Source organism: Seriola dumerili, unplaced genomic scaffold (assembly GCF_002260705.1).
Source record: "Seriola dumerili isolate Sdu_G_001 unplaced genomic scaffold, Sdu_1.0 BDQW01000191.1, whole genome shotgun sequence".
NCBI lineage: Eukaryota > Metazoa > Chordata > Actinopteri > Carangiformes > Carangidae > Seriola > Seriola dumerili.
In genome coordinates this window covers 4,491,334-4,507,376 of record NW_019174446.1, presented here as the reverse complement: position 1 = coordinate 4,507,376, position 16,043 = coordinate 4,491,334, and the positions used below count along the sequence as shown (strand labels likewise).

Here is a 16,043-nt window from a genome sequence, read left to right as displayed (position 1 = left end):
ATAAGTGGAGAAACACCAACAACTTCTGTCTCAGGAATTATAGCTGGATCCCCCATTCATTTCAGCTGAAGCCAGTGTGACTGATGATTTCATTGAGTTTCCTGTTTCAGTGTCAACTTCTAACCAATGAATTTGCACAGTCGAATAGAAACACAAACAATCTGTGGAACTGTGACATCACATCTTTTTTCCAGACTGAGTGTGAGACAATTTGTTGTTTCCGTTGCTTTAAAGGGAAGTTATTCTGCGTGATCACCTTTATGCTATGATGAAACATAGGGATGTGAATCTTCCGGAAGAATGCTGTTATTCGTATATATTGTGGATAATACTTGGTATATATTATGTGCATTGTCTGGCTGTAAATTACAAAATGTTCCTGGGTGACAAGATCAAAATTACCAAAGACATGTCTGCTGATTGCATGACCTCATTCTTCTGCTACACACAAAATCATCACTGATGTCCAGTCACAGGACAGTGTTGTTTTGATTAAAACTTCAGGATTGTACAGGGCACTCCTGTGACCTGGAGTCATGGTGACTATTTGTGTAGCAGTACAATACTCTGCTTTCTTTTCTCAAAACTGCTGGGGCTCTGTGTTTAAACAAATATGTCTGTGTTTTTGGTACTGCCTGTACGGTGCGAGTGGGTCTGAAAGATTCACTTGTTAGACATCAACAGGAGGGCTGCCTGAGCTGGGGATACATGGATGAAATTTCTGACAGTGAGAATTACACGTTAAATAAGATACCAAACACAAGACAATGTACACCTGACCTTTATCCTCATTATGTTGTTATGGTGACTGGTGACACCCTCTTTTATAACTGGATCCTCCTTGGTCAGGGTGTAACATAATGTCTAACGTGGCAGATTCATCTATATATTAATTTATGAAAACATTCTCAATATTTATTAGCAGTCTCTTTTAAAATATAATTGTGTGCAAAGTGAAGTTGATGATTTGGATGTTAATCTTTCCTTTCTCTTTAGTTTTGTTAGTGAGCAATTAAAGGTGCTATAGTAAATATATTTACAATAACAATGGAACAAATGACAGAGAATTATCACCCGACTACGCAGTTTAACAGAGCTTTATAGCTTCTTTTAATGCACTGCTTTTGATTTGTGGCCACAACGTTACTGTTTCAGTTCATTCATTCTCTCTTACAACGCTGTTTCCATCACAAACAAAAAAATTAAACAAAAAAAGCTGTTAGGAGCCAGATATTTCAGGCGTTGGTAGAGAATAAGCTTTGGACTTACATTAGCAAGGTGGACAAAAACTGGACTCTGAATGAATGTGTTGCTTCACAGAAGTATGTATAAGTAGTCAACTATTTTTTTTTAACAAGTTCACTAGAACAACTACAAAGGTGAAAAGGTGATATGTTGAATTCACTGCCCCCAAGTGGCGAAAAAAAAAAATCTGTAATAGCAGGCATAAGGAAATTCACAGGCACTGGAATATTAGCTAGCCAAAGTAAACAAACTAGCATACTGTGTTATAATTAAACTGGACATTTGGTTTGTTCATGTGCAGGTGTTAACTTGATCATGTGTCAATTGGCAGAATAGCATATGAATGCAGCATTGTATAATTTGAATGATCACAGCAAATATTAAAATTTTTATTACAAAAAGATTTATTTTTATACAAGTGGACTTAAAATTATTAGTGACATTCATCTACAGTTTCCCTAAATTAGACATTGGAACGAGTGCTGGGTATAGAAACATTTACAGTACAGAAAGATTAGGGTGCATAGCAATAGTAGTGAAATCTGGCTATTGTATTTTTACAGTGCAGTAAATTATCAACCTTCTCCAAACATCAACACATTGAGGCCAAGAGTAAAAGGTACTTTATCATGTAAAAACAGTTTTGACTTTAAAAAATCTTTTTCACAACTGCATAGAGCAAATGCAATTAAGTACATAAGCTACTGTCTTCAACGTCAGGTAGACGTCTAGTACAAAGGGACAATTACAAATACAATACCTTTACACAGCTGATAACATATTGTGAAGTATTTACTGCTCTATAATGAAACCACAGAGTAAAGGCCAGGCACAGATCAACACTGAACAGCCTGTGCTGTGGTGGTGGCGCTGCAGTTGCTTCTCTCTCTCAGGGTAAATGTGTTTCAGTATTTTTTGCTAAAACAATGCATATTGGTATCTTCAGGTCTTAGTCTTACATGTTTCCAAAACACCTTTAAAAGTAGAGTAATAACATTAAGACAGCTGTGAGGATTTCTGACAGGACAGGAGATTATAGAAATCAAACAACAAAGGCAGGAGAACAGAAAAAAGAGATATATATATATACTGCTTTTGGTAAAAGATGCTGAAAAGACAGAGAAACTAGAAGGCAGATGTCACTGAAGAACTACACTGTTCAACCATACAGTATCACCTCCAGTGCATTCTGCTCAAACACAATTGAAAAAATTCAACATTTTTATGAAACACAAACTAAAATTATAGTTTGTGTTTCAAAATTAATTCTCTTTCTCATGACAACTGCCAAATACCCCACTTAGCAAAAACAACCTATCAGTAGTTGGACACAGAAAAGTGCATTTTTATGAAAATAATGTGCTAAACAAAACTTTCCTAGGCAGTAGTGTTATAAAGAAAACAACACATCTATATGTTCACAGTAATGTTCCAGAGAAAAACACACATCAAAAGGCAAAACCAATCCTGAGAAAATAATCTCTACAAATCAACAATGGCCTGTTGCACTTCAGTGCATTGATCAGTACACAATCTTCAATGTTTAAAACATCCTTACAACACAGAACAATAAAAATACATAATTATTTGAAAACATGGTGTCAAAAAAGGTAAAAAGACAGAAACAGTGTGGCCCTGCCAACAATGTCATCTTCATGGATTGAAATAAAAACAAAAATAATGAAGGACAGCATACTGTACCCTTCACTTAGTAATGGTTTTGGTATATGTGTTTTTTTTTTTTTTTGGATGCTAGTTGGGGCAGTCAAACAGTACAACACCCTCACATACCATATACAAATATGTTCTAGCTGTATGTAACTTTGAAATCACTTACACCATATTACTCTCAGCGTCTGGTACTGTCTGACTTTGCTTTTCTTTTCAACCACATAAAAAAACAAGCTGTAAAAAAAAAACAAAATCTGATTTAAGCAAGGCTCTGGCTATCATGCAATAAGCATCCATGCAGAACTTCTCAATTCCTACTCTCTACGCAATCAGATACTAGTGTATGAAATGCAACAGAGGACAACATAATCTTGCATCTGGACTGACATCCTCATTGTCCGCACATTATCTTTACAGAGATTCATCAAAGCTAAAGGCCCTTCAGCATCACCTCTGGTGACCTTCCATGTACTTTTCTGTCGGTGTCGGCTTGTCAGATTTGACTGATACTTCTGCTTATCACTCTGTTTTGGGGCCCCGAGGCTGTGTGTTTGGGTTCAGCACTGCAGCATACACATGGTGCTCAGAGGCAGAGGTAATCATGTGGGTAACCTCTCAGCTTCATCTGGAGGATGAAAGAGTGTAAACACACAGGATGGGGTTAACAGCAGCAATTTTTCATGGTTGTGTATCCAGTGAAAATTGTAATTCTGTATGATGCATGACAAAGACCAACTGAGGTGATTGGCTGACCTGATGGTGAGGATGGATTGTCCTCCCCTGTTGTGACAAACTGTAGATCAGACCCCAAAGCAGCTATGGAGCTCCTGGGACGGATGCAGCGGTCACCTGAGAAACTTCTGCGTAATAACGCCTAAAGCAAGACATGTCAGACATGACAGGTTATCTCAATGGTAAAATATCTCTATCAAAAACTTTTCAGGTAAAAGAGTTAAACTGGATGAACTACGAGATGCATTTTTCTTGTATATATGTACATAATAAAATATACTTACTTAACTAAAAGGACACAGTGGCAAAACATGTCAATGCAGCACACGCCAGTAAAGGCTGCAAATCTATCTATATATATATATATATATATATATATATATATATGTATAGATATTTTGATATTAAGATAAAACACGTAGCATCTTGATAAATCTATGTCCACAAAAAAACAAGATGCTGCTGCAGGCATTTGTAACAGGACAGAGTTTAAATCTTACCTTGCGTGTCATGGGACTGGTCGGGGCAGAGGCGCTGCTGTAGAGGCTGAGGCTCGAGTTGGACCTGCTGACAGTCAAGCCTTTAGAAGTGCTTCCTGCAGGAGACAAGTACTTCTCCTTGATCTTCAGGTTGGTCCGACCTTTTACTGTTGGTGACACAGCGAGGGGATTTCACAGAATACTGTAAACCTTGTAATTTATACAGCAGCCACACCTTAAATAACAGCCAGCAGACACATACTGTATGTAGAACTAATTAAAGCAAGGTTGCCAATGAAAGTCAGCTAAGAAAAAAAATGTCAGTGTTTCAGTGTTAATATGGTGGATAATACAGATTAGAAAAATTTCAATAATGTTAAAACTTCACCAGAGACAGATATTGCATTTATTAGAAATCCTGACGTGTTTTTATAGATTTGTGTACTGACTATGGCTGTCCTGTGAAAACCATGTATGTCCAAAATGTCAAGTTTTCATAAGCCAAGAGTAGGAGCCGTGTTTTCAGCTTTGCAACAATGTATTTTTGGGCTATATTCTATTGTTATAATTAATATTGATCTTAAGAAATTCTAGAAATTTCTAAACCGATGACGCAAAACCTTGTCTGTTTAGTTTTTTATTCAAAATCACCAAATTTAGAGATACTTGGTTTTCTTTGAACAACAACAATATACAGAACATTACCATACAGTATCAGACAGACATTAGCAACAGCTGTACTGTAGGGAAGCAGGACACAAAGGAGAAAACTGGATCTAAAAGCTCAACTTGGAGGATTTATTGTTTATCTGGCATCGGAAATAATTCATCTGATCATTTTTACATACATCAGTATTGTCACGTGTTTGAATCTACAACTGATTTCCATACAAATGATCAGTAAAGCACTTTTAGTCATGCCATGTGTTGAGGGCAGGAATTATGGATCGTGTACTGACCTCTGCAGGGGTCATTCTTGACCAGGAACTCATCTAAAGCAGTCCAGCCTCCTCCCACTCGCACCATCAACGTGCTCCGCAGGATACGAACCATCCGCAGCTGCTGGGAATCTCCAAACTGCAGCAAACACACAAAAAACATATTGCAGGTTATAGCTTTGAGGTCACAGCTACACAAGTAATAACACAGAGGATAATAATATTTTGTATATTTTGAGTCCTCATTGCTGTGGCACTTTTAAGATGATGATCACTGATGTTTCCATAAGGTTTCTAGACGCCATGCTCTTTCCAATTACCCATTTCATTTTATGTTTACAATAAAACAACCCTGTTATTGCTATGTTTATTACAGAGGATGCGTTCCCACAAACCCCCACCAGACATCAGGTGATTAAAGCGGTAAATGAAACAGCTGCTTTTTGAATTTGTGTCTATAAAAAAGACTCACCCTGTATCTGTTGGCACTTATTTGCTCCACTTGGAACCTCTTGGGACAGTTGCACTGTGATACCTGTCGACTCACCTGAAGAAGGCAAACAATGAGTTTGTCACATTAAATGAATCACTCTAATGGAAAAAACGTTTACGTGTTTTCGTATGCACACACAGTTCCTACCTCTTCATTTATCTGATCTGCATCCAGGGTTTTCCTGTAGGGATCTCTGCTAGGATGAAGCGCACTCACAAACTCATAGTAGTCAATGAAGCCATCACTGTTCATGTCAAAGATGTTTGCCACTGCATTCATCTCCAAGGAGTTGGTGGGAAATTCTACAGGAGTGAAGCCAAGAGGATTTTAAATTGTGCAACCTAAATGTAATTAGGTTGTAGATATGGCATAAAGTAAGTCTCATTACACATTTCAAATGCCATCTTTTGAACCTAATGGAAACTGAAAGAAGGTGATATACAGGTCACAACAGTGAAGTGATTCATAGCATGTGGCTCTTACTAGAGGCGAGGACATAATCGATAAACTCCCTCTGGCTGATGCGTCCGTCCTGGTCGCGGTCGATGCTGCGGAACACGTCTAAGATCCGTGACTTCAAATGACTGATCCACTGTATGTAACGCTTTCGCCAAATATTGAAGTCGAAGTTTGCAAATTCCTCCATCTGTCCAGAAACATAAAATGTCATTGAATGTTACCTCAAGTCAAAACTAGGCCAACTGTATTGGCACTAAAACCTGTTATCATTGCCACAATGATATTTTAAAGGGCACAATAACCTCTTTGAGTGTTTGCTGGTGTTGTTCCAGACGGTTTTGTCTCGCCATAGCCAGGAGCCAAAGCTTCTGCCACTGACTGACCAGCTGACAGAGCTGTGGGGTCTGGGGGTCAAGGTGCTCCAGGGGAATCGGTACGACAGGCTGCATCTTCAGAGTGCTCCTCCTCTCTGAATGGAGAAACAGCAGCATGGGTGGCTCAGTCAAATTATAAATGTTTTATCATTAACAAAGAGAAAGGCCTCAAGATGTTAATGCTAATTATGACTTTTTTCATGTGTTGATGTAATGTGAACTATACGGTGGCTTACTTGTGAGCGGCCTTTTGCTGGGAGACACGTGCTGTTTAGGAATGCTCTTGTGTTTGCAGGACTTTGTGGCGTGTTCAACATCTGGAAACTTTTTATTCAACTCCTCCATGAATACCTGAAGAATCAGTAATAACATGAAATTGTAAAGATGCATCTTAATGCGCTGTAAGTGGGAAATCCTTTAGTTAGAGAACATTGCCACCACAGTAAAATGGTAAAGGTTATATTGTGATGTAAATATTTTTAAAAAAGCATATGGACATCCTGAGCAAGAAGTGGAGACTCTTGATTTGAGCACAGTAAGATTGTTTTCTGGGTAGCTCATAGAACAGAGAAAAAATTGTACCGTGTGTTGCTCAATGAGTTCCTGGTTCTGCTCTGTGGTCTCAGGTGGAAGCTCTTGGTCTCTGAGGTTGAGGGCTTCCTCTGCAGAAGAGATCCAGTCTAGAAGCCTCTGGACTTCCTCTTTCTCTGCCTCCAGTGCTGACAAGTTGGCCTGGATTTTCTGGCCCTGCTGCTGAGCCCACGTCTGAACCTGACTCAGGAAAGGGGGAAGAAGCAGGAGGAAATTACACCAGTCACATCTGGATGCTCTCAAATTTGACACGCTTTTCTAGTTTAGAAATGTCTAGTTATTGAAAACATGTCTTCCTGTCTTCAAAGGATTTTCAGTTACCTAACTAAATAATTTCCTAATTAATTTGTGATTTATTTATGATATATGATTTATTTATAATACATTTTCTACTGTTTATTATGTGGTCATGAAAGCACTCACCTCCTCATAGCGGGTTTTGGTGACACTGATCCAAGATTTGAGGGTGATTATGGAGTCTGGGTGACAGGAATCCAAGATCTCCTCACCCAGACACTGGATGTTCTCTAACTCCACAGCCTGAACTTGCAAAGCACTCATTGACTCCTGTAGAGGGTTAGATAAAAGGATATTTAAGGGTTTTATCCAGTAACGCATTTGGGATGGCCATCATTCACGACGTACAGCTGATTGATCATTTTTCCGATTGCTGAAATGTGCCTATACAACAGTGGCTTAATGGTCAAAGCACCAGACCTACAAAGGGGTGAAGTTAGTTCAAGCATCGACTTGCTTAACTGCCCTTGAGCCAAATACTGAATCCTTATCAGCCCTTGTTGTTGTGTAGCAGACCCTGACCTTTGACCCCACTGGAAGCAGACAAGATGGGAAAAAAATTAACTTCCCTATTGAGAGTGGTAAAGTATCATGTTATACTAACCTTGTGCTGTTTGCGGAAGGCAAGCAAACTTTCCTCCTCCTCTGGTACCAGCCCATATTTCAGTATCCTCTCTGCCTCAGTAAGGCGCTCCATGAAGGAGTGGACAAGGCCATCGAACTTCTCAGCCTAACGAGGACATAGAAAGATAAGAGCTGGGATTGAACCTCCTTATCAACTTTTATTAATGGTCAGATATAGGTTACGCAACCATCATTCATTTCTGGTATGGTTGATGTTTCCACATGACCATTTAGACTTAATTTACCATTTACTAAATTTGAGAGAAACATGAACGTTCGTGGTTTTTGCAGGAAAATTGTCACATTTAAAGCCACTGTCACTGCAATGTATTGTAGATTGATAATTTCAGTCCAAAAACAGAAGTATCAGTATTCAAAAGCCAGGTTTGGACAGTAATGAAGTACATTTACTTGAGTACTGTTGTGTACAGTAATGTTGGCTGTGTTTACCAAAACCAAATTTCTTCACTGCTGTCCAACTTGAGAAAGTTTGTTGAAGTATATAATGTTTGTTTAATTCCAAATAAACTCTTAAAGAGAGAGCTTGTAGTAGTTGGCTGTGCTTTTGTTGATTCAATTGTGTTTTTTTGTAAATGCACAGTGGATACAACAATGTGTTGACATAAAAAAATGTACTTTTGAAAACTATTTTTTTAAGCAAATAATCCAGTACTTTAACTCAAACATTTGACTGAACAACTTCCCCTGGTATAGAAGTAATATTTGACCATAAGTTTGTATACTTTGACTCAAGTAACTAGAAACTAAAAGAAGAAGCTTATAAAGCTTCAGTCTTTTTAGCATTTATTATTTATCAGGTATTAGGCTTTTTAGCTGAACAAGTACCTGCTGAAGTGCAGCTTCCAGCCTGTCTTGCTTGCTGACTGACAGCTTGCACACAGCCTCCCAGCGGCCCTCCAGTTCATCCATCTGCTCCTGCAGCCAGTGGGCGTCAGCTGTGCTGCTCCTGGTCAGATCCCTCACAGAGCGCTTCAGGGTTCTAATGCAGCCGGCTCGCTTCCCTAACTCTTTTTGGAAAGCCTGAGAGAAAGAATATTTGGTGAGAACCTGCAACTTCCTTGCAGGACAGGATTGTGACACAAAATATAGATAAAAAGCAGCATACAGCAACTTAACATCAATAAGTTCACAGGTGTACCTTGTGTTTGTCAATCAGATTATTGACCATGTCTTTGTCTCCACCAACAGGAACATCCTCAGCCAGTTGGGGCTCTGCTCTGTACAACCAGTCATTCAGGGCCTGGAGAGCATCGGTGAACCTGCCTGAGAACAGCAGTGCTTCCTCCAGCTTATGCTGCCTGAAAGAAAACCACACACAACATTTTCAACATTACTCTGGATAAATCAGAAGTTTTGGTGTGTCATTTGAAAGAAATTTTGTTGTGTATGTTCAACTTTAGCGGCGTTGCATACCTCTCCATAGACTTGCCACTGATGGTGTCCCATGTGTCTTTGAGTTCAGCCAGCAGGTTTTCCAGATGTTGTCTATCGTGGCCAGTGTGAGCTCTTTCATGGAGGCTGCGACCATTCTTCAGTGTGGCCTCATACATGGGCCTCTTTGACCTCAGCAGTTTCTGGAACTCCTAATTACCAAACAATTGATCAGTAAAGATACTCATAAACAAAGAGCATGTTACCAAGTTGTTTTCATTGTGATGCACCTTCTGTTCAGTCAGCTGTTGTTTGATCTCCTCATGGGACACAGCAATCTCTTTATGCGTGTCTAATGTCTGTTCGACTTCAGTCATCCAGTCCACTAGCAGGCGCCAAGATTCATTGAACTGAAATATGAGAGATAAAGACAGATAGACGTGAGGCTTTGAGCATGAAAGCGAAAGTCATCCATTCATATTGGAGGTGACGAAGCGGGTTACCTGTTTGGCATTCTTTTTGACCTCTTCCAGCATCCTGCCTCTCTCTGAGGTGCGTTGCTGTAGCTTTTTGTAGCGATCCTGGACGGTCATTATTAGGTTATGAATGACATCGCACTCTTCCTTCCTGCTCAGTTCAGTTAGTCTACAGCCTGTGTTCTCCACTGTGGTCTTCTTCTCACAGTAACTGTTCACCTCATTGACTAGCGTCTGTTAAAAGAAGTTCAATGTTATTAGTGACCAAAAACAAATACTTACAAAAGTTTATGTAACTCTGGATCTGAAGCAGGCAGAAAGAAGGAATACAGCAGGTATAAAAAGACGTACTCTGTGATTCTGCAGCTGAGTACAAACAGTGTCCAGAACAAAGCTGGGAGAAGGAAGAAGCCCAATAGACTCTTCACACTTGCTCATCTTCGTGAGAAGTTCCTGGACGTTACTGTGGAACTCCTTGGCCAGACTCAGTCCCTCTGTAAGCTTCGCCTGCAGGACAAGCATTACGCTTTAATATAATCATGAGCTTGTATTCATAATAAAAAGCGATTCACACTGAAAACAAATTTAACTGAGGTGATACATGATGATGACTATGTAAAGTAAAATTACCTTTCGCTCCTGGACTTTGCTGTAAACAGACGCCCATTTCTGTTCAAGAATAGACAGGCTGTGTTCGGTGCTCGATCCCCGCACAACGTTGCCGCTCTCTAACATCCTGTGGATGGCATTCTTCACATCTGTGTAGGCGTGGAGCTTTGAATCCATCTCAGTGCACAGCTCCTGTTATGGTTAAAGACAGTTAAGAAAATTATCGGAAGGATTATAGGAAGGACATTATTATTTTCATGGGGAACAAATTTTTATTTTCTTGATTATATGTTTTAATTTTTACAGCTAAAATTCTGGTGGGTCTCACCAGGTGTGCACTGAGCCTTTCACTGGCAGAGTCTGGCATTCCCCACATGGTCTTAGAGGAGGACAATCTCAGGTCTGTGTTCTCCAGCCACTGCAGAAGATCCTGAATCTCCATTGTAACGTCTTGGACCTGTAATAAAAATGATCCATCAAGTAAGTAAAGACTGAAAAAAAATTAACAATGGTAACAAGGTTGTCATTTTACCTCATAATAAGTTATCTCAAAAGTTCCATTATGTGCCATCAAACTTTGTACTATTTTTTATTTGAAGATAACTATATATATATATTACATGCTACATTTCCTTTATGACAAAAAGCTGTACATTCAAATTTGGGCTTGCTTTAACACACTTGTGTATTCATCTTTCTCAGTTTAAAAAAACAAACACACATATAATTCATTCCTAATCAGACAATCACCACAAGATGGCACCATCACATACTAATGTGAAACTAAAATATGTTACGATGCAGCCTCCTATTATACTGTGTAATAATGTACTATACACACAGGTAACTATTAGTCTAATCTACCCTCTGGCTGTTACTGTGACTGTAACAGAATAATGGATGTTTTCTCTCTTCACCTGGCTCAGTCTGTTCTCTAGTTCCAGCTGCCTGCGTTCAGTCTCACAGCGAACAAACTCCCAGCTTTCATTGAGTTGCTCCAGGCGAGACTGCAGACCATGTGGACTGTCCCCGGACCCAACCTCCAGCAGCCCCCTGCCTGCCTGGTTCAGTGACTCCATTGTGCGAACATGGGACATGACATCATTACGCAAGACCTTTGAGAGAGAAAAGGCATCAGGAGTCAGAGATTTATCAAAGTATCAGTGACTGATTAATTAAAACGTATTGCTTGAGAGGTGTTAGAGCGAAGTGTTTTCTGATCTTAGTTGTCCTGGGATTCTAGCAGTGGTGAGGCTAGCTGTTGGTAAGGCACATAGTACAGACACTGGTGGACACAGTGGTGAACACTCAGGACACAGAAGCCTGTTGCTAATTCAAGGTTGAGTGTTCAGTGTTCACTAGCAGATAAAGCCACAGTTCTATGAGAAAATCTGAGTTCCAAGGTTTATTGTTTTCTGAGACCTTCAAAGTCTGAAAAAGCTTTATTACCTTAGGACCTCCCTGACCATACAGCCCTACAATGATGCACTCTACATTGATGTAACTAGACCAGCACCAACCTTGTGTTTGGCCAGCTCTATTTCACAGGCCTGCAGGTCGATGCTGATTGGCTGGCTGCCCTGCAGTTGTTCTGCGGTGCGGGAAAGCCATGTGTGCAGCTCATCCAATGTGTTTTGGAACTGACCCAGACCCAGCAAAGCACACTCCAGCTGATGCTGAAAATATAACGCGTGGATAGAAAGCTTTTAGGTGACATAGCATTATGAGAACAGCTAATTACCGGTATATGTTTAAACTTGGTGGCTTGATGACAGGACTTATTTATATTAATCTGTGATATCTGTTTCCATATTCTCACCTGTCTGCTGACCGTCTCCGACTCCAGGCTGTCCCAGCGCAGTCTGAAGTCACACAGCGGTGAGACTGAACCTGGGCGCTCTGAGCCTGGAGACAGCCGGCATACAAAGCGATGGTTCAGGCTTTCTATCTCAATCTTCTTCTGGTAAAGTTCTCGCTTAAATTCCTGAAGCAAAAAATTAAGAATGAATATGTGTGAACTAACATTCAGCTCACTATTTTCATCACTGACATGTTTTATGTAATAATAAAATGCATTACACAAATAAAATTTAAAAAAAGAGAAAAGAGAAACTAGCACATTTACTGGGCAAAACTAGTCATCAGTTAGTCTCATTGATGGTTATGGGTGTACTTTGGTGTACAAACTCACCTTGAGATCACATAGCTGCTCTTTAACTGATTCCAGGTCAGTTCCTACCATGAATTCTTCAGTAGACCTCAGCTCAGCTGACTTCAACCACTCAAAAAGACCCTATTAGCAAAACAATAACAAAGTGTGAATATAAGCACATTTAATGAGATACTGTCCAATCTCTGTTTGTTCCACTCAGCCCTTAATTCTTACCATGTTGTGTGACTGTAACATTGATTACATTTTTGTTCTTATCATCAAAACATGTGTCCTTGCTGATACATACTGCTGCATACATTTCATCTAGTTCATGTCTCATGCAGTTTACACCATTTAACTCATTTGCCTTTGGCAGAGGACCACACCATCTGTCATTTACTCACAGTGAAACTACAGGGAGTCACAGTCTGAACTTTTCTATTGCAACAAAATAAAAGACTAGCTTTGTCTTTGGCAGGAGGCCATAAGACTGCTGCCCGAGTCTGCTGCCCTGGTTGCCAAAGTGCCCTGTCTGACATGGCTATGATACTTTTCATGGCATATTTGTTAATGTATGGGTACGCATATACACATAATGCAGACATATACTGTAAGTATACACACACACACACACACACACCTGCATAGTGTCTTGATAGTGTAGTGCCATCTGCAAGGACTCCTCCAGCTTTTTGTGACATTCGTTCCACAGTTTGCTCAAGTTGTTCCATGTGCAATAGAGCTTCAAGACAGCAAAAGACAGAGTGTTAAGTTTGTCAACACATCTTCATCTTCATGAGACAAATTATTTATTTATGATTATTTAAATTACTGCTTACTTCATCTAGGCTCTTTGTGACATCTGGTTTGTCTGTATCCCCGCATGCTGACATCAGGTCCATTCCCAGAACACCAAGGGTGTCCAGATCTCCCTGCAAACTGTCAATATCCTCCCTGACAGTCTGAAGTGGAAAGAATAAAACATTTTATACAGTGTCATGGTGAATAATTATAGATCGCAATATGGGTTTTTTTATGTTCCAGAGAGTTTCCAGACAAACCTGCATGGTTTCAAGGCTCTGGCGGATTGTTTCAGAGTCTGTCCGACTAGCATTGAGGTCCAAAACCGCCTGCTGTGCATCACTGAGAGCAGCCGTGACATCGCTGACATCACTCCAGAACTTCATAGCAAGATCCAAGAGTTTGAGCAGCCAGTTTTCCCTCTCCTGGGCCTGAGTGTGTGTCTCATCCCACAGCTGGGACAAGCTGGACACTCGCTCCTGGATTGCTAGGATTGCCAGGATATAGCAAGGACATAGCTTAGAATCTGTCCCAATATATCAGTTAATAACACTGCACCAGCAGCATGTTTATATCGATGTCTTGGGACAATATCATATTTGTATTCAAGCAAGGTAATTTCTGAGAAGAGGATTACCTGTGCCAATGGAAACATCACCAGCTGCCTGTGTGTTAGCCAGCAGCTCATCTGCCTGTGTCTTGACACTGCTGAGGCCCAGCTCCAATTTGGACAGCTCAGCCAGGGTGTGCTTGTTGTCCTGCAGCTGCTCCTGGATCCTTGGGGTGATTCCTTGAAGTGAGGTGGGAGTCTGTATGCGACTGCGCAGGCGGTCAAGACTCTCTCTGATTAGAGTCATCCTCTCATTCAGCTACAGGAACAATAGAAGATATGAAGTTGTGCTTTTGTGTATTTGTGATAGGGCTATTCATAGTATTTTCTACATTATCTAAGCATTCTTGCCTGTGTGTATCGTGGCAACGACTCCTCAAGTAGACTGGCAGTCTCTCTGACCCGGTCTCTGATGGCCTTATGTTGCTCCTCTGCATCTGTAGCCTTGCGACAGAACTTGTCCCCCTGAATGGGATTTAGTTCTGACAAGCGTTTTGCCAGGGAGCATAAGCGTGCAATCAAAGGTCTGTGTTCTGCTATAGACTCCCTCAGACCCTGAGCGGAAGAGAGAGATAGAGAAAGGTTTAATAACAATGTGAAAAGTAGACTTTTTTTCTGAGAGAACATGATCTGAGTTTAATCCCTAAAATAAATAGATGGCGATAGAAAAAATCACATTGTCTCACTTTTCACGGCATACCTGACAAAACAGAAATGTCATTATAGTACACTGGTGGAAAAGTAACCCTGTCCAGACGCAGATTACACAAATGAACTATGCTTGAACAGAACAGCCCCATTAGCCCATTAGGAAAATGGCTGTAGACTGTGAAGTATAAAAGAACTTCTTTGTTGAACACGACAAGAAAAGGGGAGAAAAAAGCTGGCAGAGCCGGCTGTCGAGGCAGGTTTCGTCTACCTGTAAGAGGTCCTGTTGTTCCCGAAATGCTTCATAGCTAATTGTGCTCAGGGAGAGCTGACCAATGAGGGTTTGAGTTTCTTCCAGCCAGGGTGAAACCTCAGAAAGGCTCTCAGAGAACTGGAGAAGAAGCGACTGAGCATGCTCAAGCTGCAGAACCACGTGGGAATTGGTGGCTGAGGTGGTGTTGCATTGTTCCTGTAACACATCTATTGGGGTCTGCATGGAGAGATGACAGTAAAATAAGGAAATATTCAATCTTTATTAGTACATTTACAAAATCAGTAAAATGGTTGCATAAAATGTAGTGAAGACCATACCCGAAGATCACCCATTTCTCCTTCATCACTGTATGTTAGCAAGATTTCAGCAATCTTCACCATCTTCTCAATGTTAAACCTGTGTTGGAGAATCTCCACAGCCAAAATCTGTTCAGGACATAACAAATATTAAATTAAAGACAAATTAAATTCACATACTAAACATAAATTTAATTCATTTCTAAAAGGTTACACCAAACATAACACTTAACACAAACATGCAATGCAATGCAATGCAATGCAATGCAATGCAATGCAATGTTAGTGATGAAATATTTATTTAGTTCATTATCTAGTCAGCAATATTTATCCTGACCTTCTGCTCATAGAGCTGTTCTGCTATGAGCTCTGAATCCAGATGAATGGTTTTCAGCTTTTCAAGACTCAGGGCTGTGTCTCTGAACCAGGCCATCTCTTTCACCACCGCCTGTTCCAGCTAAAAAGAATAAACTGTATGTTAGCATATCATCAGTAATATTATCACTTCAATTTGATACAAACATGTCTGAAGTCTAACAACAGTGCAGGGCAAATACTGGCTGTAGCATAATTCTGTCATAAATGTGGTGTGTAAAAAGTATATTTCTAACAATGATATTATAATAACAATATTGTAAAAAAAAATGTGCACAGTACCGTATAACAAAATGTTAAAAATGTAAAAATAAGTATGAAGTAAGTCAGAAATATATATTTTTTAAAAATTGGCACACCTAGAAATACAGTCAAACGATATTTGAAACATACTTTAGAAAATAAAAATGTGTAATTACCATACATAACAATCTGATACCTAATATTTGCCTCAGCAGGATAATCAGGAGCAGATAGGTCCTCATGCCAGACACAGGTGGAACTAAT

General features: G+C 39.9%; 1 protein-coding gene across 1 annotated transcript; it reads right to left on the bottom strand.

Moving 5' to 3' along the window:
* Positions 1–3,499: 3,499 nt before the first annotated feature.
* LOC111227859 (microtubule-actin cross-linking factor 1-like) lies at positions 3,500–12,622 on the bottom strand. Its single transcript, XM_022753584.1, has 24 exons — positions 12,572–12,622; positions 12,200–12,364; positions 11,901–12,056; positions 11,298–11,495; positions 10,709–10,837; positions 10,402–10,572; positions 10,123–10,278; positions 9,799–10,005; positions 9,586–9,705; positions 9,338–9,507; positions 9,063–9,222; positions 8,750–8,944; positions 7,884–8,009; positions 7,406–7,549; positions 6,974–7,162; positions 6,628–6,742; positions 6,401–6,486; positions 6,042–6,204; positions 5,706–5,860; positions 5,538–5,612; positions 5,087–5,204; positions 4,149–4,294; positions 3,653–3,790; positions 3,500–3,541 (listed from the first exon to the last, which is right to left on the bottom strand). The coding sequence occupies exons 1-24, from the start codon at positions 12,620–12,622 to the stop codon at positions 3,500–3,502; spliced, it is 3,375 nt and encodes a 1,124-aa protein (XP_022609305.1).
* Positions 12,623–16,043: the final 3,421 nt, after the last annotated feature.

What these genes read in the sequence shown, in the direction of transcription:
- LOC111227859 (XM_022753584.1), bottom strand. Translation starts at nt 12,622, where the DNA reads ATGGTAGGAACTGACCTGGAATCAGTTAAAGAGCAGCTATGTGATCTC. An exon ending in GCAAAGTCCAGGAGCGAAAG is followed by an intron (nt 10,279 to 10,401) that starts GTAATTTTACTT and finishes CTTGTCCTGCAG; the next exon opens with GCGAAGCTTACAGAGGGACT. An exon ending in AACAGCTGACTGAACAGAAG is followed by an intron (nt 9,508 to 9,585) that starts GTGCATCACAAT and finishes TTTGGTAATTAG; the next exon opens with GAGTTCCAGAAACTGCTGAG.